Source organism: Salmo salar, chromosome 26, assembly GCF_965601325.2.
Source record: "Salmo salar chromosome 26, fSalSal1, whole genome shotgun sequence".
NCBI lineage: Eukaryota > Metazoa > Chordata > Actinopteri > Salmoniformes > Salmonidae > Salmo > Salmo salar.
Window position 1 is genome coordinate 45,935,738 of NC_138316.1, and position 22,322 is coordinate 45,958,059.

Sequence of the window (22,322 nt, forward strand, 5' to 3'; positions counted from 1 at the left end):
GAACAGACAATGACTCTTCTGTTTCAATACTCACGCCACGCTGTCTGCGTCGCACCAAACGACGTGCATCACAAACACCGGGAATCTTCCCCTTCATCTGGTCCACCTTCACATGTCCTGCTACCCCAGTAATCACTCCTTTCAATGGCGCCCTGTTCTTGACAGAAAAAAAAGTCACCGCTCTTGTCCTTATTCGTGTGGCGGAGAGCGCCGACTCCCTCTGACCAACAGAAACACAAACAATTATCACAAGCCCACTTCGGTTACCTTCAACCGACTCCTCAGCACCCAACTCCATTTTCACGCACCCTGAAACCACATATGAATCAGCCTAAAGGCAGGGGTCCACTTTCTCCAAAAATGTTACTCCTACCATCACAGACTCATCTTTATCCTGACCATCGGTGCAAGGCTCGGGCTCCAAGAACCTCACCAAACCTGCCACCTCTGGTAATTCGCCCTCATTCGCTTCCATTTCGCCTCCGGAACTGGATCCGGCGTACGGCTCACTCTGTTTGCACTTGCCACCAGCCTTCCTTCGACCAAACATCTACCTTTTTTCTCCAACATCTTTAACAGATTCAATCCCACCCTCTGCCTCCCTCACTCTCTTCAACCTCTACCTCTTTCCTTCCATTCTTCCTCGGTATTCCACGTATACATCTCCTTGTGATAATATTGCACTTCTCCTAACATACATTTCGTTCTTGCCCTCTCAAGGGATGCCATTTCCTCCACCCTTGATCAAAGTTGCTATGACCGGAACTTGATGCTAGTGCACATGAGATGTTGCTCCTTATAACCTGGATACAACCCAGATATAGACAGTCCATGTATCGGCGTATACAAACGCTAGTAGATTACCTTGAAAAACTAAGGTTGGACATCTTGGACGCAGTCTCCAGTTGTTATTATACCTCAGTGGTCTAAGCTGGGCAGATAAACCTGTATGGATGTAAATCATTGACATAATGATTTGAGCATGTACAATAGATTTGTAGTTGTAAACACAATTTTCAAGTGTGTAACTGATGAGTTGTGAACATGAAGGGGGGAAAAGTGTAGTTGTAATCGCATTCGCTAACTTGTAAGATAATATTTGTAAACAATAATTACACCTGCGCATGTCAATTTTGCACACTCAGACTTTTGGCAGTACTTTAGCGCCCTACTGTGACAAACATATTTGTAGATATGCAAGTAAGGAGAGAGGAGCAGAAGCTCTGAGAGGTGGGACCTGTTTCTTATAACCAATTAGATTTGGTTTTCATAGACCAGCATACTCTACACTGGTTGGTTGGTTGGTGACAGCTCACACGGGCCGTGTTGTCTAGCGCAACCACCTGTCAATCACGACCTGCGTCACCAGTTTACCACAGACTGATTGTCCAATGTCCACCAATGAATCCTAGCTGTCATAGTGGGTACGTTTAAATGCCTTTCTTTTATGGCTAGGTAGCAAGTCTTTTTTTCTTCTTTGTAATACATTTTGGAAGCATATGTTTTTTTTTTAACCTTTATTTAACTAGGCAAGTTATTATCCAAGTCATTGTTATTAAGGGTTTGTAACTAACGTTGTAGTCTGATACTAGCTCCCAAAATCGATTAAGTAAAGTTATTTTGCAAGCTATCTTTAAGCTATCAAAACGCTAGCTTAATTCTGTATGGACCATAGCTAGCTAGTATAATCATTTGAAAATAAATCATTCACCTGCTAAGACCTAGTAACAGACATAAATCCCATGATTTACTGATCACCCAGTTAGATCTGGAGTTTTAAGAAAATCATTTATTTTGCTTTGACATTGGCTTTATTCTGTACTGCCCTTTGATTAATGTAAAATCTTATCTAAACCATTTACAATTGTCTGTACGAGTCACAGAGAGGGTAGTATAGACTTACTTTTGTAAGTATTAATTGAGGAACCAGGTGAGAAGGGACACAATGCTGTTGGCCGTCATGTCCTCTGCAGCCAGTTCCTGCACCCTCATGGACACAGTGTTGTGGTAGAGCTTGATTAACCTGTCAAGGTGTTGTAATGTGTTGGGAAGCACTGCACCAGCTTCGCTGCGGCCTCCAGCCTTGCCCATGGCGTGCTGCAGCACTATCCACAGTTGATTGGCCAGGTCGTCCAACAGGCCGTACACCTTGGCAAAGTACAGTGCATTTGGAAAGTATTCAGACCCTTGACTTTTTCAAAATGTTATTACGTTACAGCCTTATTCTAAAATTGATTAAATCATTTTTTCCCCTCATCAATCTACACACAATACCCCATAATGTCAAAGCAAAAACAGGTTTTTACACATTTTAGCCCTGAGACACCTATGACTCCTACCACTTAGTACCTCTAGTTGGGTCTCCGGTTAGGTTACTTTATACCAACCACTCGGGTTCCCGATAGACTAGTTAACCAGATGCTAAAAATCCTCAATTAATCAAGTCTATTTCAGAAACCTAGAGTAAAATGCCATGCACTTGTATTTGTATTTATTATGGATCCCCATTAGCTGCTGCCAAAGCAACAGCTCCTCTTCCTGGGGTCCAGCCACATTAAGGCAGTGTATACAATTTTAAAAACATTACAATACATTCATAGATTTCACAACACATTGTGTGCCCTTAGGCCCCTACTCCACCACTACCACATATCTACAGTACTAAATCCATGTGTATGTGTGTGTGCCAATGTTTGTGTTTCGCAGTCCCCGCTGTTCCATAAGGTGTTTTTTTTCATCTGTTTTTTTAAATCTAAAATAACTGCTTGCGTCCGTTACTTGATGTGGAATAGAGTTCCATGTAGTTCTTTGTAGTACTGTGTGCCTCCCATAGTCTGTTCTGGACTTGGGGACTGTGAAGAGACCTCTTGTGGCATGTCTTGTGGGGTATGCATGGTTCTCCGAGCTGTGTGCCAGTAGTTTAGACAGACAGCTCGGTACATTCAACACGTTAATACCTCTCATAAATAAAAGTAGTGATGAAGTCAATCTCTCCTCCACTTTCAGCCAGGAGAGATTGACATGCATATTATTAATATTAGCTCTCTGTGTACATCCAAGGGCCAGCCGTGCTGCCCTGTTCTGAGCCAATTGCCATTTTCCTAAGTCCTTTTTTGTGGCACCTGACCACACGACCGAACAGTAGTCAAGGTGCGACAAAACCAGGGCCTGTAGGACCTGCCTTGTAGATAGTGCAGAGCATCACTTTATTATAGACAGACTTCTCCCCATCCTAGCTACTACTGCATCAATATGTTTTCACCATGACAGTTTACAATCTAGGGTTACTCCAAGCAGTTTAGTCATCTCAACTTCCTCAATTTCCACATTATTTATTACAAATTTGAGTTGGGGTTTAGGGTTTAGTGAGTGTTTAGTGAGACTCTGTGACGAAAATCAACAGTGAATTAACTTGATATACACCTTCAGTGCCCGTAACTAAACCCAATTTTTTTTGTGGTCTATTACAATTTTCAATAACAAGAAAACCGGTTTCCTACCTTCTACAACTTCATAAACAGTTTTTTGTCTCACGCCTCAGGATGATCAGTCCCTCAGACGGTGTAAAAAAACCCTCTAACAACTACTTTAACACACTTCTATCAATGAGGTAACCTTAAGAATTCCTCCTATAATTTTACTTTAACTAAGTACAATAAAAATATGAATACAATAAAAATCTAGATATAATTTAAGCTAAAAAGCTACAGCAAATATCTTCTTCCTGCAGGTGACCGGTTCTTCTAGCATGCCTGCTAATCTCCTTCCTTTCTGCTAACTCTTTGTGGCTAACACATGCTCAAATTACGCACTCAGTGGGTCACACCCAAAGCGGGCATTGCTCAAAAGGTTGTTTTTTCAGCACCCCCTAACCCCCGCCGTTTTCTCACCTAAGCAGGACGTATGGTTCAACCTCCTGGCTGCTCTGACCTTTCTGGATCAAACTAGCACCCTTTTATATACTTCATTAACTTTAACTTTTAAAACATACATTTTTAAACAACCTTCCTTACTCCACTCAATTATAATCTCACTCCAATCTAATTTATTAACTCCTACCTAACTCCTAACCCCCCTTACATCCTAAACTTCTAATATTTTAAACATTATAACATCTCATTGCTTTAATTACTTTAATCACCCTTTAATATCTCCTACTGTATATTTCCTAATCACCCTTTAATATCTCCTACTGTATATTTCCTAATCACCCTTTAATATCTCCCACTGTATATTCCCTAATCACCCTTTAATATCTCCCACTGTATATTTCCCCATGTTTTCAACCTTTAACATTTAACATATTTAACATTTACATTATTATTTTACAAAATTCTAGTCCCAATTAGTTTCTTCTTCTTTTCTTTAATCGATGTCAATTCCCTCTCAATGTTCATTCTTCATTGTGCTCTGTGTGTAAGTGAATGTGAAACTTCTTCATGAGTGTGTGTGTGTGTGTGTGTGTGTGTGTGTGTGTGTGTGTGTGTGTGTGTGTGTGTGTGTGTGTGTGTGTGTGTGTGTGTGGTTGTATGCAAGTGGGGCCTTCCTACCCATGCCCTCTGTCACTAAAATGTCCCAGAAAACTGGGCCTTAGCCTACTACTCTTGACAACACGATGTGGTTGGCTGATACCTAAAATATCTATCCAGAAAATCGAATGTGTACATTGCACAGTAATATCGCTATTGCTAATATTTTACCTCACCACGGGTTCAGTGGAGGCTCCTCAGAGGGCCATCCTCCTCAGTGAATTTCTTCTTTTTTTTTTAAATAGTGAAACATTAAAAAAGTTATCCTTTTTACATAAAACTATACTAAATATATTCACGTCACTAAATAATTGATTAATACACATTGTTTTGCAATGAAGATCTACAGTAGCCTAAACAACACTCTGTAGGGTATTACCGGGGTGTAGCCGGAGGACAGCTAGTTTCCGTCCTCCTCTGGCTACATTGACTTCAATACAAAACCTAGGAGGCTCATGGTTTTCACCCCCTTCCATAGACTTACACAGTAATTATGACAACTTCCGGAGGATGTCCTCCAACCTATCACAGCTCTTACTGCATGAACTGACATGTTGTCCACCCAATCAAAGGATCAGAGAATCTAGTACTGAAAGCATAAGCTACAGCTAGCTAGCACTACAATGTATAAAATGTGGTGAATAGTTGACTCTAAGAGAGAGAAAGACAATAGTTGAACAGTTTTGAACTCATTTATTTATTTAAAAATGAAGTAGAAGCGAGAGAGAGCGAGAGAAAGAGAGCTAGCTATATTTAGTTGTATTCTTTTCACTAAGCTAGCGAATGCAGCTAGCTAGTTTAGCCTACTCCAACACCCAGCTCAAACAGAGAGGGATGCTATGTTAGCTAGCTGGCTATGGCTATCCAACACTGGAACTCTTCCAAGAGTAAGCTTTTGGTTTTATTAATTTATTGCCACCGGGGCCGCCAGTGTAACTGCTTGCCAACTGTACACTGTTACTGCATAATTGGAAAGGGTTAACTAACGTGTTAGTTCTAGTAGCTATGTTGACTATGACGTTATTAGCTAATATGGTGACAACGATGTAGGCTGTGTGTAGCTGTTAGCGGTTATGATATGAAGGTTTGGAAGTTTTTTTCACCTGGTCACAGACAGCTGATGTGTTGTGCACTGAAGTCCACAAGCAAACTGAAAAGGTGAGAGGAGGAAAGCATGTAGATGTGAAAAGGAATTATGCAAAAAGCAAAATGTTCATGCTGTTTGTGTGTGGCTGCTATGAAAGTGAACTGTATTTGCGTGTAATCGGGTGTATTTATTCCGCCGATTCTGTTGAACGTTTCTTAACTGAACGAAACGGGGATAAACATACCTGAATTTGTCCAATAGAAACTCTTGTTTGCAATTGTTGGACTAAAGATTACACCCTGTATCAGCTAGATGCAGGCAAGAGTGTGCAAGGTGGTATTGAATGTGTCACTGTCTGTCACCTTGATTACTCACATTTTTCTCTCGACCTGTGCACCTACTTTGTAAACGTTAATTTAAAGGCTAGGTTGTAGCAACCTCATGATGGGTTTAGGGAAAATTTGAGTATCATGTAGTAGCCAAACCTATTGATGTTACATTGCGCGGGGGAATGGAATATGAATGACAGTCATCCAATATGGTGTAATAGAAATAAGGACATGCTCATGAAAACAATAATCGTCCTCCCACATCCTAAACGGCACCGACCACCACTGCATTTACAAGGATTGAGAATCCATTTCCGGAACCTCTCATCAGAGCCAGAGAAGAAGCGAGAGGGATTACTCCGCCCAAACTGTGTCCACAAAAATAAGACCACAAAGTGAGGAATTTTTGTATGGAGGTCAATGAGAGATTGTGAATTTGGTCAACAAAAAATTGAATTGCTAATTTTCTATGTCAGCCTTATTTGATTGAATATATGTTGTGTAATGGTTAGGTTGTTAAGGAGGCACTGATAGAAGTGGACACACGTGGCATTTTGGCAACTTTGAAAAAAGCAACTATATATCGGAGTTGCGCCTCTTGTTCATATACGTATCTGCCCTCTCATTGGCTAGAATGGTCCCACCTGATCTCGCCTCCTCTCCCTACCTTCCATCTTTGAGGACATGTATTTCCTTTGTTATAGCGGTCACTCAACCGTCTTGTCAATATAATAGATCATCTTTGTCGGAGCCCTATTTGAAAATTGTTTGAGGCAACCATTGAGGTATAAAAAGTCTTCACTATTTACCACCGAAGAGGAAGAGAGAACTCCAACTCGGCGGAAAATCTGTCTCCCTCCAGCAGGTGGCGGTGTATTGTTGTTTCGCCCACCAAGCAAGGAGTTTTTGAATTGAGGTCAATGAAAGTGTCGAATTTGGTCAACAAAAAAATGAATGGTTTATTTGCTCGGTGAGGTTTATTTGATCTAATAGAAGTTTCGTAATGCTTAAGTTATGAGTGTTCTGATATAAGTAGGACACGTGAAATCCTGGCAACTTTGAAAAAACACTTTATGTCGGAGTTGTCTCGAGATGGCTATGCATATGGCATGAGGCTAGTAAAAATAGCATCTCTCTCCATTGAATATAGGCGGTTGATGTCATCAACCCTCATCGAATATTCAAAAAAGGATTACAATAAAGAGATGTATCCACCAATCCGAAGAAAGGATAGGTGGGAGCTAGACAGCCCGCAGATGCCGCTTTGAGGACAATGACTCCCATTGTTAGGGCGGAGAGACATGTTTCTTGTCAGTATATGCATAGTCTTTGGTTACCACAGCCAAAGGCAGAAGTCCCACCTACTCGACCAATCAGATGAGGGAGTGTTATGTCACGTGTGCCGGTTTACAGGTAGTGAGAAACAACCAATCAGATGAGGGAGTGTGATGACGCGTATGCCGGTTTACGGTTAGTGGGAAACAACCAATCAGATGAGGGAGTGTGATGACGCACGCGTATGCTGCAGGGGCAGATGAGAGACGTGCATTTGTTTTATCTATTGAACCATCAATGATTTGGTTATTTATTAGCTATAATAAAACCAACCGTTCTTATTGCAAAGTGGTAATCGGATGTCTTATTAAAACTCAGCTTGCAAGCTTATGATGTTTGCCTTTACTCATATTTGTAGGTTTAGTCCAATATCATCATTGTTTTTAAAATGACATGTAGACAAACAAATTGACACCTTTATTTTGTGTCTTTATTTTCAAAATCCACAAATAAAACACAGTTTCACAGAAATGTCAATTTTATTGATTGGCTGATTTAAGATAAACTTCAACCCTGTTACTTTATTTGGCACCTAGGTACATACTATAAACATTTATTTAAGTCAACATAGCCGTGCAGTCCGCCTTTTTGGTATTTTGGACCAGTTTCCATCACTGTGGTAAAGCGGCCTTTACTGGTTCTAACGTGTACCTTTCTTGCTGCCAGCTCTTTGCAAACTGTTGGGGGAAAAAATGTGTTTGACCAAATACAATGCTATTTCTCTGTAAACAAATTAACAACAGACTTTCAGCATGCTTATAGAGAAGGGCACTCAACATGTACTGCACTGACACAAATGACTGATGATTGGTTGAATGAAATTTATAATAAGAATATTGTGGGAGCTGTACATTTTTTTTTTTAAACCTTTATTTAACTAGGCAAGTCAGTTAAGAACAAATTCTTATTTACAATGACGGCCTAGGAACAGTGGGTTAACTGCCTTGTTCAGGGGCAGAACGACAGATTTTTACCTTGTCAGCTCGGGGATTCAATCTAGCAACCTTTCGGTTACTGTCCCAATGCTCTAACCACTAGGCTACCTGCCGCCCCCACCATAACCTGTTGTTGAGAAAACGTATGTGTTATGGCGTTTCAACATTTGCCATATCGTGGATTTAGAGCTATCTCTCTAATAGAACTCAGAGGGTTTTCTTTAATGGAAGCTTCTCTAAGGTCAAACATGTAAAGTGTGGTGTACCACAGGGCAGATCTCTAGGCCTTCTACTCTTTTCTATTTTTACCAATGACCTGCCACTGGCATTAAACAAAGCATGTGTCCATGTATGCTGATAATTCAAACTTATAAGCATTAGCAACTACAGTCTTGCTCTTCATTGTAATCAAAGGGCGAATATAAATTATATGCATGCCAGTCTCTCTTGGGTTGTGGAAAGACTGACTGTGTCACTTCTTGTTTTTATAAGAAACATTGTAAATTCCAAATTGTTTGCATAGTCAACTTACACACAGCACTGACACACACACTTACCCCACCAGACATGCCATCAGGGGTCTTTTCAAAGTCCCCAGGTCCAGAAAAAATTCTAGGAAACGTCCAATATTATACAGAGCCATGAGTGCATGGAACTCCCTTCCATCTTATAGTGCAAGTGAACAGCAAACCTGGTTTCAAAAAACAGATAAAGCAACACCTCACGGCACAACGCCTCTCCTCCATGTGGCCTACTTGATGTGTGTATGTTATGACATGTACTGTATGTGTAACTGATAGATGCGTACACACACACACGTTAATGTTTTTAAATATATGTAAATTGTAAAGTATTTTGTCTGTGTTTTTCGTTATGTGTCAGACCTCAGTAAGACTAGCTGTTGCCAATCAAACTATATAAAGGCAGGGTCTTCAAGCTATGGAAGATTTTTTTTTGTACATTTAATTTATTTGGGGTAAAAGACATATACAACAAAATGTACAATGTGGACCCAGAGGATATCACTTGAAAGTATTAATTAAAACGCTTGCTTCCAAAGTGGTCCTCGATGGTAAAAACAATAACACATGCAATGATTAAAAGGCAAGACAAAATTGCAAACAACCATAAATACATTCATTTATATTGACATCCTAAAAAGTGGCACTATTCACAGCACTTTTTCCGAACCTTAAAAATTAACCATATTAATTTCACATTAAAACAATCTATTAATTACACATCATACCTATCATTCAAATGAATACACCTGGCCAGCAGTAGGGGGCACAAGGGGCAGTGGAGTGGTTTCTCTTACTTAGACAGCCTTCTCCAAATGAAAACCTTTTCCTGCTTTTTAAAGCCAGTTCTACTTTTTCTTTGCTTGACCTCTAAGGAGAGGCTATTCCATTGACAAATGCCTGTATAGAAAAACGTGCTCCTCGTAGTACTGTTTACTCTTGGGATTTTACAAGACATAACACTAGCTCTGGTATTGTAACTGTGGTGGTTATAGACCATATCAATGTGGTTTTTCATAGAACCTGGGGCACTATCATTTAAGATGTCAAACATATGATTAAGTTGGCAAAACATTTAATAATTGATTGGATTTAAATGGCACTTTTATAGACCCCCAAAGCTCTTTATAGTGTAAGGGGAAACTCAACACCCTAACCCCACTTATATACTATTTAAAAAATATATATAATTATTGGCCCATCCACCCCCCTCTTTGGAGGACAAAAGTAACTTTGTTTGAAATGTTTGTTTTTGCAGATATTGTTACAAATACATTATTCATACATGGTACTTGTATAGACAGTATTACATGATAGGAATACAGTTTGATCTACACATTACATATTAAATGATACTCATCATGACATACTCTTGCAATAAGGGCCACAGGGTCTTTAGTGACCACAGAGTTAGAACACCCGTTTCAAAGTCTCATCTTCAGCTTTATTGAGAAACATTCCATTGTTAGTGTAGTATTCCAACGTTATTAAAATGAAATGAATGTTGTAAAAGTGTATGGTATAAATTAGTGCTCTGTCTTTGAACTTACTGCCTTGTTCATTTCAGCAGCATACTTCTCTTTGGCTTTTGTCTTTCCCCTGGTGGCATTCATCTTTGTGCAACTTACCAACCCATTTGCCCAAAACCTTTGTCCTTTCTCAATGTTATGCATTTTAGTGGCATTGCCAATTCGTGTTGCCGAATGTCTTTTAGTAATTTGGTTCAAACTTGAACATAATATATTCCATTTCGAAAATGAGGCAGTTCCCGTTAACCGGAACACGCGTCATCACACTCCCTTATCTGATTGGTTGAGCCTTCTGACTCTGTGGCTGTGGTAACTAGTGACGACCATAAAAGCCGTGAGGCAACGCGGATGTCTACAGAATACAGTCATTGGTCTAGACTACAGAGTGTACGTCCGGGCACGTTATTGTTGCATCAGAAATTGCAGACTGTTGACATGTCAAGCTCGGGAGAGTTAGGTAAGTATTGACATCGATGTATGCTTTTAATGTTTCCAAATATCAGCACATGCTCTTGAAGGCACAAATGCGTTTATTCATAATTTGATGCGCGTTCTGAGAATATAAATTATTGCAGGATATTGAATGTTGGCTACGGTAAGGCTAGCTATTTTAATAGTCAATGAAATGAATGCCATTCTACACATCTATAGCGTCATTGTGCAAAATGGTACGCAGCATCATCTGGAGATGTGTGCAACAAAAGTTAAACATTCACCTTCTGCTACCATTTCTGTCAAGCCGTCTACGCATACAGTTTGATGCATAAATTCGATAAATCCGAGGTGTGCATCGCACAGAACGCACTGCAACGGCCATTCTGGTTACACTGTCGGTGTGATCAAGCGGCACGAATGTATTTAAATCAAAGTGCCGTCCAGCGAGTAGTACTAGTAATGGTTATACTACCGTATTACTGGAAAGGGCTGAATCAAGCTTTCGCTTTCACAGTGAATGTCCAGAACATGAGTCATGACAAGTGCTGGAGAGTGACGTTGGATATGAGTATCCTGTGAAAATAGTCCTGACCGGTGTACTTGTGGCTGCGTGATGCTCGGTACACCGGTCACGACTATTTTAGTAGAATACTCATAGCTTACTGGCACTGTCTCCAGCGCTTGACATTGGTCGTGTGCTGGAAAGAAAATGTTCTGTATTGTCACATACACCGGATAGGTACAGTGAAAAGGGATATTCATTTTGAAAGCGGAAGCTCAATTCAACCTTTTCCAGGAATACTGTAGAATAGCAATCAATTGTACAAGCTAGCTAGATGGCTTGTGAAAATATCTGCTGCTACTGCGAGCTAGTAGTCGTCTACAGTCTCTCGACATTGAGATCTCTCCATTGGTAACCCTCCTGCTGTATTCCGGTCGAATTGGACCGATATACAAGTTTTCTCTCTGACAAATGTAGTTCATTTAATCTGATTGTCATAAGGTTCCATGATTTTGTCCACACGGCATCTGAACACACCAAAGACATTTTGATGATTTTCATTACATTTTGGGTGTTTTATTTAACTTTTGTACACCTGTGGTGTTCCTGGTCAAAAATGACTGGTCATTAGACATTAATGGGTGAGACTACAATTAGTGTATAGAATTTAGTTCAGGCACATGTCAATTCCTCAGATGGACACACTTCCATCTCCCAGACCCCCACATGGATGTGTGTTTGAGCACACACACACACCTCACTCCCCTTCTTGGTTCCATGGCAACCCCCACGGGAACCTTTCCCCCACGGGAACCACATGGCATTCTCACAAACAATCACAACATTGTTTCAATAATATATAGAGCTTTTCTAGCAGCTCTGGTATATAAAGCTTTTTTGAGGCCTTGCTCACAATAGATTCTGTGGCAGGACAATGACCAAACAATATACTGTATGTGAGACTCTTGATCATATCTTTGATCATGACACTGGTGAGGAGGAGAGTCCTTGTTAAACTTTGACATGAAGTAGTCTGTGATAAATAGCACAATATGTTTCATCTGAGTATTTGTTATAGTCAAAATAATCCATACATTATGCTTTTTTTTAAACTCAAAACCGAGTTGTATGAGCTCAGGTCTGTGAGGCCTACAGGCCATAAAAATAGCAAATAGAAGTTCAAAAGAACTTGATAAAAAGATCTAACACAACATTAGGTGATAATATATGTATTATTATGGGTTTATAATCAGCTATAATGGGGCGGTCATTTTGGACCGGGAACACAGAATGAATTAACATGAAACGAACACAACAGGAGGGTTAAAGGGACACATTAAGATTTCCTCCTGCACTGTTATGATCTTAGTACAGCTGTGTCATAACATAACCAATGATGTGGTCAAAACACCAACATTTAAGGTTAATACAACATTGTTTATGTTGTCATTTGAGTATTTGTAAATAAACAATGAATATACTGTATATAATGCACATCTCATTGCATCCTGTAACTCCATTTATGAATTTGACAGGTTAGACTTCCATCCCCCAGTTCACCAAACAAAGTGGCAGGGTCAGGTTGTTGAAATGATAGCTTGGGCCTTTAAGTTAATACACCAAATCAGATGAAATAGCCAAAGCTCTTAGCCAGTTGTCAACTTTCAGATGGCATTGATCAGCAAGAGGGTTGATTAACAAATACAGCAGCACAACGTTCTTGGGCATCAATTCTTTGCCTTGTCTAGAGACGAACGAAACCAATCCCAAATTAGTTTGGGTTTTTCAATGGTGTCTTGTCTGTGGGTGAATGTGTGCCGTCTTGTTTTCCACAGCCTTTGATTATGGCTTCTTGCTGCACACAAGTGAGGAGGGCACAGCCACTGTGGCTCTGAATGAGTACCTGAGCTCCCGCAGCTACCTGGCTGGGTTCAGCCCCTCTCGGGTGGACCAGGAGGTCTTTGAGCTCCTGCACAGGCCCCCGGCCCCGCAGCACGTGCACGCTCTGCGCTGGTACAGGCACATAGCAGCCCTGCAGCGGGACACCCCCAGCCCAGATAGCAGCAGTGAGTAGAGTCCAGGGCCCATGGACAGGATAGGGATGCTCCCCTTAGACTAGAGTAGCCCACTGCATAAGGGCAGTCATGGCACCCCCACCTAGACTAGACCGATAGTGCAGGGTCACTTTGGAATGTCGGCTACGGTAAGGAGGCTAGCTATTTAAATAGTCAATTAAATTAATTGCATTCTTCTACCTATGATCAGGCTTCCCGAATATATTTAAATCCGGGATGGGCACCATCTCATCATGAGGGGCTGGAGTGGTTTGTGGGTAAAGGTTGAATTTCGCTTTCACAATGAATGTCATCTTTCACTGCACCTATCTGGTGTATGTGACAATACAACATTAGTTTTTTCCCCCAGAAAATGAGTTATGACAAGTCCTGGAGACGGTGGCCGTAGCTAAGAGTGTTCTGTGAGAGTAGTCCTGGAGACGGTGGCCGTAGCTAAGAGTGTTCTGTGAGAGTAGTCCTGACCGTTGTACTGTTTTCTTCGTGATGCTCGGTATACCAGTCACAACTATTTTCACAGAATACTCATCGCTACTGTCTCCAGCGCTTGTGTTTTGTTATGTTTTATTGTCCCATACACCGGATGGGTACAGTGAAAGATTGCATTCATTGTGAAAGCGAAAGCGCAATTCAACCTTTTCCAGTAGTACGGTAGTATAACCATAAATGGTACTAGCTGGTCACATTAGATTCAGGCTTCTGGCTATACCCTGGTGTTCTGCTGACAGACCCTCTAAAATGAGATGCTACATTAAAGCTGGTGGGCCTATCCTTCATTATTTCAGGAGCAATACATTGGGCAAGAGCTTCATAGAAGCTTAATAGTGTCAGATATTTCCCAAACCCCTGTTCAATATGGACTCATAGTGTCAGATATAGCCCAAGCCCCTGTTCAATATGGACTCATAGTGTCAGATATAGCCCAAGCCCCTGTTCAATATGGACTCATAGTGTCAGATATAGCCCAAGCCCCTGTTCAATATGGACTCATAGTGTCAGATATAGCCCAAGCCCCTGTTCAATATGGACTCATAGTGTCAGATATTTCCTAAGCCCCTGTTCAATATGGACCCATAGTGTCAGATATAGCCCAAGCCCCTGTTCAATATGGACCCATAATAACATTTGCATGATTAGCATTTCGGTATCATCGAAGTCTGTAACTTATTTTCAGGCCTGTATTCATTTGTCAACCGTGTTAAAGGCTGGTGGCAGGAGGACCACCGTTTGGTTGTTTCATTGGACTATTTCCCATCCCTGAATTATTAAAAAAAAAAATCATCACACTTGTGTTCCTTCCTGTGTGGGTTTTGTGTTTGTTTTTCACACACACTTTGAGGGCTAGCTAGTGTGTTGCTTTCCATCCCTCCCCCCACTCAAACTAAGTCTACTGGTAGCAGGCCTGCATCTTTGATGAAGGCCCACAGACTGCATGGTGTTCCTGTACTCTGGAGACCAGGGGTGGTTGTCATCAGACTGCATGGTGTTCCTGTACTCTGGAGACCAGGGGTGGTTGTCATCAGACTGCATGGTGTTCCTGTACTCTGGAGACCAGGGGTGGTTGTCATCAGACTGCATGGTGTTCCTGTACTCTGGAGACCAGGGGTGGTTGTCATCAGACTGCATGGTGTTCCTGTACTCTGGAGACCAGGGGTGGTTGTCATCAGACTGCATGGTGTTCCTGTACTCTGGAGACCAGGGGTGGTTGTCATCAGACTGCATTGTGTTCCTGTACTCTGGAGACCAGGGGTGGTTGCCATCAGAATAGAGTGGTGGCTTGCATACCCTCAGACAGTTGCCTGCTCAAATCACTAAAATGTCTTCGTTTTAATTGGTGAATCCAGAGATTTGAGGGAATTCAATTCGATAATTTGCCTGACCTTAAATGTGACACCATTTAACAGCATGCCCTCTTCAGAGAAACGTTTGACTAATGTTCTTATTAAATGTGTCCTCTGTTTTTTAGTAAAAGGAAAGAGGGTCCAGCCCTCCTGGTCTGCCCCAGCCGGGTCCAACCTGCCAAAGCTGCGACTCTACAACAGCCTCACACGCACCAAGGTGACATGTTGACCTTCTTTTGTTTTGCTCGTTTGAGTGCCATTTTGGGTGGCTGAATCCTTATGATCAAATAGGAAAGAAAGACACTGAATGTCAATGTACGCATAAAGGTTTACATTTTGATCCCATCTCTGTAGCTCAGTTGGTAGAGCATGGCACATGTGACACCAGGGTAGTGGGTTCGATTCCAAAGAGCACCCATACATAGAATGTATGCATGACTGTCGCTTTGGATAAAAGTGTCTGCTAAATGTACTATTATGTATACCAGACTGTTATTATTGGATAAAAGTGTCTGCTAAATGTACTATTATTAATACCAGACTGTTATTATTGGATAAAAGTGTCTGCTAAATGTACTATTATTAATACCAGACTGTTATTATTGGATAAAAGTGTCTGCTAAATGTACTGTTATTAATACCAGACTGTTATTATTGGATAAAAGTGTCTGCTAAATGTACTATTATTAATACCAGACTGTTATTATTGGATAAAAGTGTCTGCTAAATGTACTATTATTAATACCAGACTGTTATTATTGGATAAAAGTGTCTGCTAAATGTACTATTATTAATACCAGACTGTTATTATTGCAGGAGTTGTTTGTTCCCCAGAATGGAAACAAGGTGTCGTGGTACTGCTGCGGACCCACTGTCTATGATGCCTCTCACATGGGACATGCCAGGTAAAGTTCACTTCAGGAAGTAACAAGACGAGCAGTTTGTGACAGCCACACCGCGCCGCAAAGAGCTGTTTACTCCAATAGGTTTAGTCAAATGAAATCAAATTTATTTATATAGCCCTTCGTACATCAGCTGATATCTCAAAGTGCTGTACAGAAACCCAGCCTAAAACCCCAAACCCCAAACAGCAAGTAATGCATGTGAAAGAAGCACGGTGGCTAGGAAAAACTCCCTAGAAAGGCCAAAAACCTAGGAAGAAACCTAAAGAGGAACCAGGCTATGAGGGGTGGCCAGTCCTCTTCTGGCTGTGCAGAGTGGATATTATAACAGAACATGGTCAAGATGTTAAAATGTTCATAAATGACCAGCATGGTCAAATAATAATAATCATAGTAGTTGTCGAGGGTGCAACAAGCACGTCCGGTGAACAGGTCAGGGTTCCATAGCCGCAGGCAGAACAGTTGAAACTGGAGCAGCAGCATGGCCAGGTGGACTGGGGACAGCAAGGAGTCATCATACCAGGTAGTCCTGAGGCATGGTCTTAGGGCTCAGGTCCTCCGAGAGAAAGAGGGAAAGACAGAATTAGAGAGAGCATATTTAAATTCACACAGGACACCGGATAAGACAAGAGAAATACTCCAGATGTAACAGACTGACCCTAGCCCCCCGACACATAAACTACTGCAGCATAAATACTGGAGGCTGAGACAGGAGGGATCAGAAGACACTGTGGCCCCATCCGATGATACCCCCGGACAGGGCCAACAGGTGTAGTCTATAGTCCAATAGGTATAGTCTATAGTCCAATAGGTATAGTCTATAGTCCAATAAGTATAGTCCAATAAGTATAGTCCAATAGGTATAGTCCAATAGGTATAGTCTATAGTCCAATAAGTATAGTCCAATAGGTATAGTCTATAGTCCAATAAGTATAGTCCAATAGGTATTGTCCAATAGGTAAAGTCTATAGTCCAATAGGTATAGTCTATAGTCCAATGGGTATAGTCCAATAGGTATAGTCTATAGTCCAATAGGTATAGTCTATAGTCCAATAGGTTTTGTCCAATAGGTATAGTCTATAGTCCAATAGGTAAAGTCTATAGTCCAATAGGTATAGTCCAATAGGTATAGTCTATAGTCCAATAGGTATAGTCTATAGTCCAATAGGTTTAGTCCAATAGGTGTAGTCTATAGTCCAATAGGTAAAGTCTATAGTCCAATAGGTATAGTCCAATAGGTATAGTCTATAGTCCAATAGGTATAGTCTATAGTCCAATAGGTTTAGTCCAATAGGTGTAGTCTATAGTCCAATAGGTAAAGTCTATAGTCCAATAGGTTTAGTATATTGTCCAATAGAAAATAGTCCTGACCGTTGTACTGTTGGCTTCGTGATGCTCGGTACACCACGGTCATTACTATTTTCACAGAATGCTCATAGCTACTGTCTCCAGCGCTTGTCATGACTCATGTTCTGAGGATAATAATAGATGTTTTATTGTCACATACACCGGATGGGTACAGTGAAAGATGACATTCATTGCGAAAGCGCAATTCAACCTTTTCCAGTAATACGGTAGAAATAACCATAAATGGTACTAGCTGGTCACATTAGATTCAGGCTTCTGGCTATAGTCCAATAGGTATAGGTATAGTCCAATAGGTATAGTCTATAGTCCAATAGGTATAGTCTATAGTCCAATAGGTGTAGTCTATAGTCCAATAGGTGTAGTCTATAGTCCAATAGGTGTAGTCCAATAGGTATAGTCTATAGTCCAATAGGTATAGTCTATAGTCCAATAGGTGTAGTCTATAGTCCAATAGGTGTAGTCTATAGTCCAATAGGTGTAGTCTATAGTCCAATAGGTATAGTCTATAGTCCAATAGGTGTAGTCTATAGTCCAATAGGTATTGTCCAATAGGTTTAGTCCAGTAGTCACAAATAGAAGAAGAAACCAGAAATATGTCATGAAAATGCAGGTGAGGTGGCAAACCTAATAAGGGCTCACCTAACTGGCATTTAAATTATTTTAAAGGTGCAGTATGTACCTGACCGACCCAACCAAATTCACATAGAACAGATCTACCGCTTCTTAGACAATTTTTCTATGTGTGATATTTCTATGCTGCCGTTCTTAAGTTTTGTTTTTGCATCTTTTACTTTAGGTTTTGTAAACCAGCTTCAAACAGCTGAAAATACAACCGTTTGTGATTATGGGAAATATATTTCAGTGGTTTAGATGGTACAATGAGTCTCTACACTACACTTGTTTGTTTTGTCACATAAACTGAAATTAGGCGAACTATTCGAATTTTAGCAACCAGTAAATGGGGGAGTGATTTCTGCATAGTGCATCTTTAATGATTACATTTTGATGGAACAAGGGTCACACTTTCCTGACTAATAACTGTTCTGGAAAAGAATAGTCTAGAACTAAGACTATTTCCTGCTGTAGAACCTTTAAATCAGTTTCAATTTGAATGTTAAGATGTGTCCAAATCAAATGATTGATTCCTTTTTGTTTTTCAGATCTTACATATCTTTTGATATCCTCCGAAGGATTCTGATGAACTATTTCAAATATGACGTGTTCTACTGCATGAACATTACGGACATCGATGACAAGGTAACCAGCAGTGGTACAAAACAACATGTTGTGAAAAGTGAACAGTTGGCTGAATGGTTAGTGATCATTTGTCTGTCTGTCAGATCATCAGGCGGGCCAGACAGAACTACCTCCTGGAACAGTACAGGGAGAAGAAGCCAGCGGCTGCCCAGATACTGCAGGATGTCCTTAGTGCCAGAGGGGTAAGACATCAAACGTTTTATAGTGTCTACAAAGTTAATGACAAATGAATCAGTCATTATTTACAGGTGTGGCTGCGTGATTGGTCATCTGTGGAACAGTGGCATGTCCTGGGCATACTCTCAGGTTGTAAAGTTCACCCCTGTGTGGGGGGTGAGAATGAACCCTTCCATATATAGAGAGAGTGGTGAGCTTTGGCTCTGGATGTCACATTACCACATCTAACATCCCATTCACTCCATATCATTTGCAGCCCTTCCAGGCCAAGCTGGCCGAGACCACAGACCCAGACAAGAAACAGATGCTGGAGAGGCTGGACTCTGCCGTCGCTGCTGCCCTGGGACCCCTGCAGGGGGCGGTGGAGAGCAAGGCTGGGGAGGCTGACATTCAACACCTGGCTCAGGTAACATCTCCTCTCTGCTGTATAACATGGATCTCTACGCTTCCTGACAAGTCTAATACACTTCCAGAGGTTTGGACTGAGCTACCTAGTCAAGTCACATTTGATTGTCTCGACACAGTCCAGTGGAGGCTGCTGAGGGGAGAAGGGCTCATAAATCAAATCAAATGTATTTATAAAGCCCTTCTTACATCAGCTGATACCTCAAAGTGCTGTACAGAAACCCAGCCTAAGACCCCAAACAGCAAGCAATGCAGGTGTAGAAGCACGGAACGGAATGGCATCAAACACCTGGAAACAATGTTTTTGACATATTTGATACCATTCCACTGATTCTGCTCCAGTCATTACCACGAGCCCGTCCTCCCTGATTAAGGTGCCACCAGCCTCCCGTGCGACGCACTTTACGAAAAAGAAAACCAGAGACAACAGAAGTCAAATGTGTTCTTTTGTTCTTTTCGAAGGTGTTACTGGAGAAGGCCAAAGACCTGCTGTCTGATTGGTTGGATGCTCAATTTGGCAGTCAAGTGACCGAGAACTCCATCTTCTCTCTTCTTCCAAAGTTCTGGGAAGGGGAGTACCACAACGACATGGACGCCTTGAATGTAGGTGGAAGCACAAACAACCCAGATTTTATCATTCATATAACATTTATATTTAGAATGAATTGTATTTTACTATGACCTTTTCTAGTGTCAGTGCTCATTATCAGATGAGTAATCTGGAATGTAGGTGGAAGCACACATAACTATTATGTCACATGACCTGAATTTGAACCTTTTTTATTTAAAGTGTTTTCATCAAACTGTCCTCTTTTCTTTTTATGTCAGATGGTCCAGCACCATCCTCAGATCATTTCTTCTCATTTCTGGATAAGAGTTAAAACACAGGATCAAATCTTATGTCACACGATTATGCAAAAGCATGGGGCCCTATCACATAAACCATACAGTATTTTAGCAGTAATATAACATTAATATTTCTAATTGTTAATCATATTTTACTATTAAAATGTACTACATTTCTAGTGCCAATCTGATGATGATTGTTAGAATGACTGATTCCCCCACCTATTCTGTGTGCAACCCCCAGGTCCTTCCCCCAGATGTACTCACCCGCGTCAGTGAGTACTGCCCAGAGATCGTGGACTTTGTGAAGAAGATTCTAGACAATGGCTTCGGGTAAGGGATTCAGGCCCCTCTCCTCTAATTAGTTTTAAAACGGCTCTTTGTTCATCCCTCTATCTCTGTCGGGTTCTTTTTATTTTCCCGTCGGCAGGTACGAGTCCAACGGTTCAGTTTATTTTGACACAGCAAAGTTTGACACCAGCCAGAAGCACGCGTACGGCAAGCTGGTACCTGAAGCGGTCGGTGACATGAAAGCTCTGCAGGAGGGAGAGGGTAATAATATGAATAATTTATAAAGCGCTTTTAAAAAACCCAAAGTGCTACAATGTATGTGAGTTATTGGTTGTCTGCTGTGTCCTGCAGGAGATCTGAGTGTCTCAGCAGACCAGCTCAGTGAGAAGAGGTCGCAGAATGACTTTGCCCTGTGGAAGGCCTCTAAGCCGGGGGAGCCGTCCTGGGACTCACCCTGGGGAAAGGGACGGCCTGGCTGGCATATCGAATGTTCCGCTATGGCTGGTTCCATCTTGGGAGAGTCTATGGACATCCACGGAGGAGGGTTTGACCTCCGATTCCCCCATCACGATAATGAGTTGGCTCAGTCCGAGGTAAGGGTTTATTCTCAAGTGATCTGTTTCTATGACAGGGACGGTGGTCCGTTTGTGTGCTCCCAAGTGTGCACTTGTTCACTCCCCCTCTAGGATTTGAAAGCATTGGCCTATAGTAGCAGCAAAGTCCACAAGGGCAAGTGAATGAGTGTACACTTCGGGGAGAAAGATAGGGAATTGGAATGCAACCGTAGTATTCAAGTTGAATAACAAGCAGGATACTTGTCCACACAGGCTTACTTTGAGAACGACCACTGGGTTCGCTACTTCCTGCACACTGGTCACCTGACCATCGCAGGCTGCAAGATGTCCAAATCTCTCAAGAACTTCATCACCATCAAGGATGCCCTGGCGAAGAACACAGGTGAAGCAACTTCTCAGTAGCCATTAAAACAATAGCATTATGTTGTGTGCGTGTGTGTGTGCGTGGCATCTGCGTGCAAGCTAACAGCTGTTCTGTGTGTTCCCCTCAGCTCGGCAGCTCCGTCTAGCCTTCCTGATGCATTCCTGGAAGGACACCCTGGATTACTCCTCCAACACCATGGAGTCAGCTGTCCACTATGAGAAATTCCTGAATGTAAGTGATAATATAGCCCAGAGGAGCTTCTCTGTAGTCTTAAACGGGTAGGTCCACATTTTGGCATCAAGTCCTTTTATGTCTCTGCAGTTTGAAGGTAGTTTCTGGAGCCCAGGGCCTGCGTTATGGGCAGGTCTTAGGGGGCTTGGCCCACACTATCGTACCTCCTTGCCCGTCTCTAAATAAAATATTTCAATATTGAATATTTATTTGAGTGACGGACGCTGACAAGCATCTGAGCGAGCGAAACAGCGCCCCTCTATCTCAGTATGTGTGGCCCATGTTATCATTTTTTGGGCCAGACTGCATCAGATACCTGGGCTACATATAATAAGGCGCTGCTTTGCCTACTGGGATGCTTTCTCCGGTGAGATAGTTTCAGACACTTATGAATTGAAGGAAAGTTTCCCGGTGCACTGTTCGGATGCTGTAATTATTTGGGACGAATGCACAAAGGTAACCTACTTTTTTAAAGTGATTTGTTTAACAATTGGATGAAAACATGACTGGTTGTGTTCATGCCACATTGAAGGTAATGCATGTTTTCAGTTAAATTACATTTCTTTACTATAAAACCCATTTAAAAAAATGATGACATGCCATACTGTTTTTGGCCAGATAGCATCAGATACATGGGCTACACATACTGAGACAGAGGGGCGCTGTTTCGCTCGCTCGGCTGTTTGTTGGCGCTCGTCTCTGTCAATTGTGGAAGTCAAATGCCTGTCCAACTGATTAATTCTGGCGCCAGCTCTGATAGGGCCATCGCCGACTAGCGTTAGTGCAATGAC

General features: G+C 41.6%; 1 protein-coding gene across 3 annotated transcripts in view; it reads left to right on the top strand.

Moving 5' to 3' along the window:
* The window catches only part of cars1 (cysteinyl-tRNA synthetase 1), a 31,339-nt gene that overhangs the window by 2,421 nt on the left and 6,596 nt on the right, over nt 1–22,322 (top strand). Inside the window, exons 1-13 of one of the 3 annotated variants that reach the window (XM_045708586.2) lie at nt 10,590–10,722; nt 13,038–13,268; nt 15,241–15,332; nt 15,932–16,020; nt 18,546–18,642; nt 18,726–18,824; nt 19,076–19,225; nt 19,687–19,827; nt 20,315–20,403; nt 20,501–20,622; nt 20,713–20,954; nt 21,189–21,318; nt 21,428–21,531. In XM_045708586.2, the coding sequence (XP_045564542.1) occupies nt 10,614–10,722; nt 13,038–13,268; nt 15,241–15,332; nt 15,932–16,020; nt 18,546–18,642; nt 18,726–18,824; nt 19,076–19,225; nt 19,687–19,827; nt 20,315–20,403; nt 20,501–20,622; nt 20,713–20,954; nt 21,189–21,318; nt 21,428–21,531 (1,695 nt within the window). In that variant the 5' untranslated portion in view covers nt 10,590–10,613. Of the gene's footprint in view, nt 1–10,569; nt 10,723–13,037; nt 13,269–15,240; nt 15,333–15,931; nt 16,021–18,545; nt 18,643–18,725; nt 18,825–19,075; nt 19,226–19,686; nt 19,828–20,314; nt 20,404–20,500; nt 20,623–20,712; nt 20,955–21,188; nt 21,319–21,427; nt 21,532–22,322 lie in introns of those variants that run through there. The other 2 variants (XM_045708587.2, XM_045708588.2) reach the window with 2 other exon arrangements.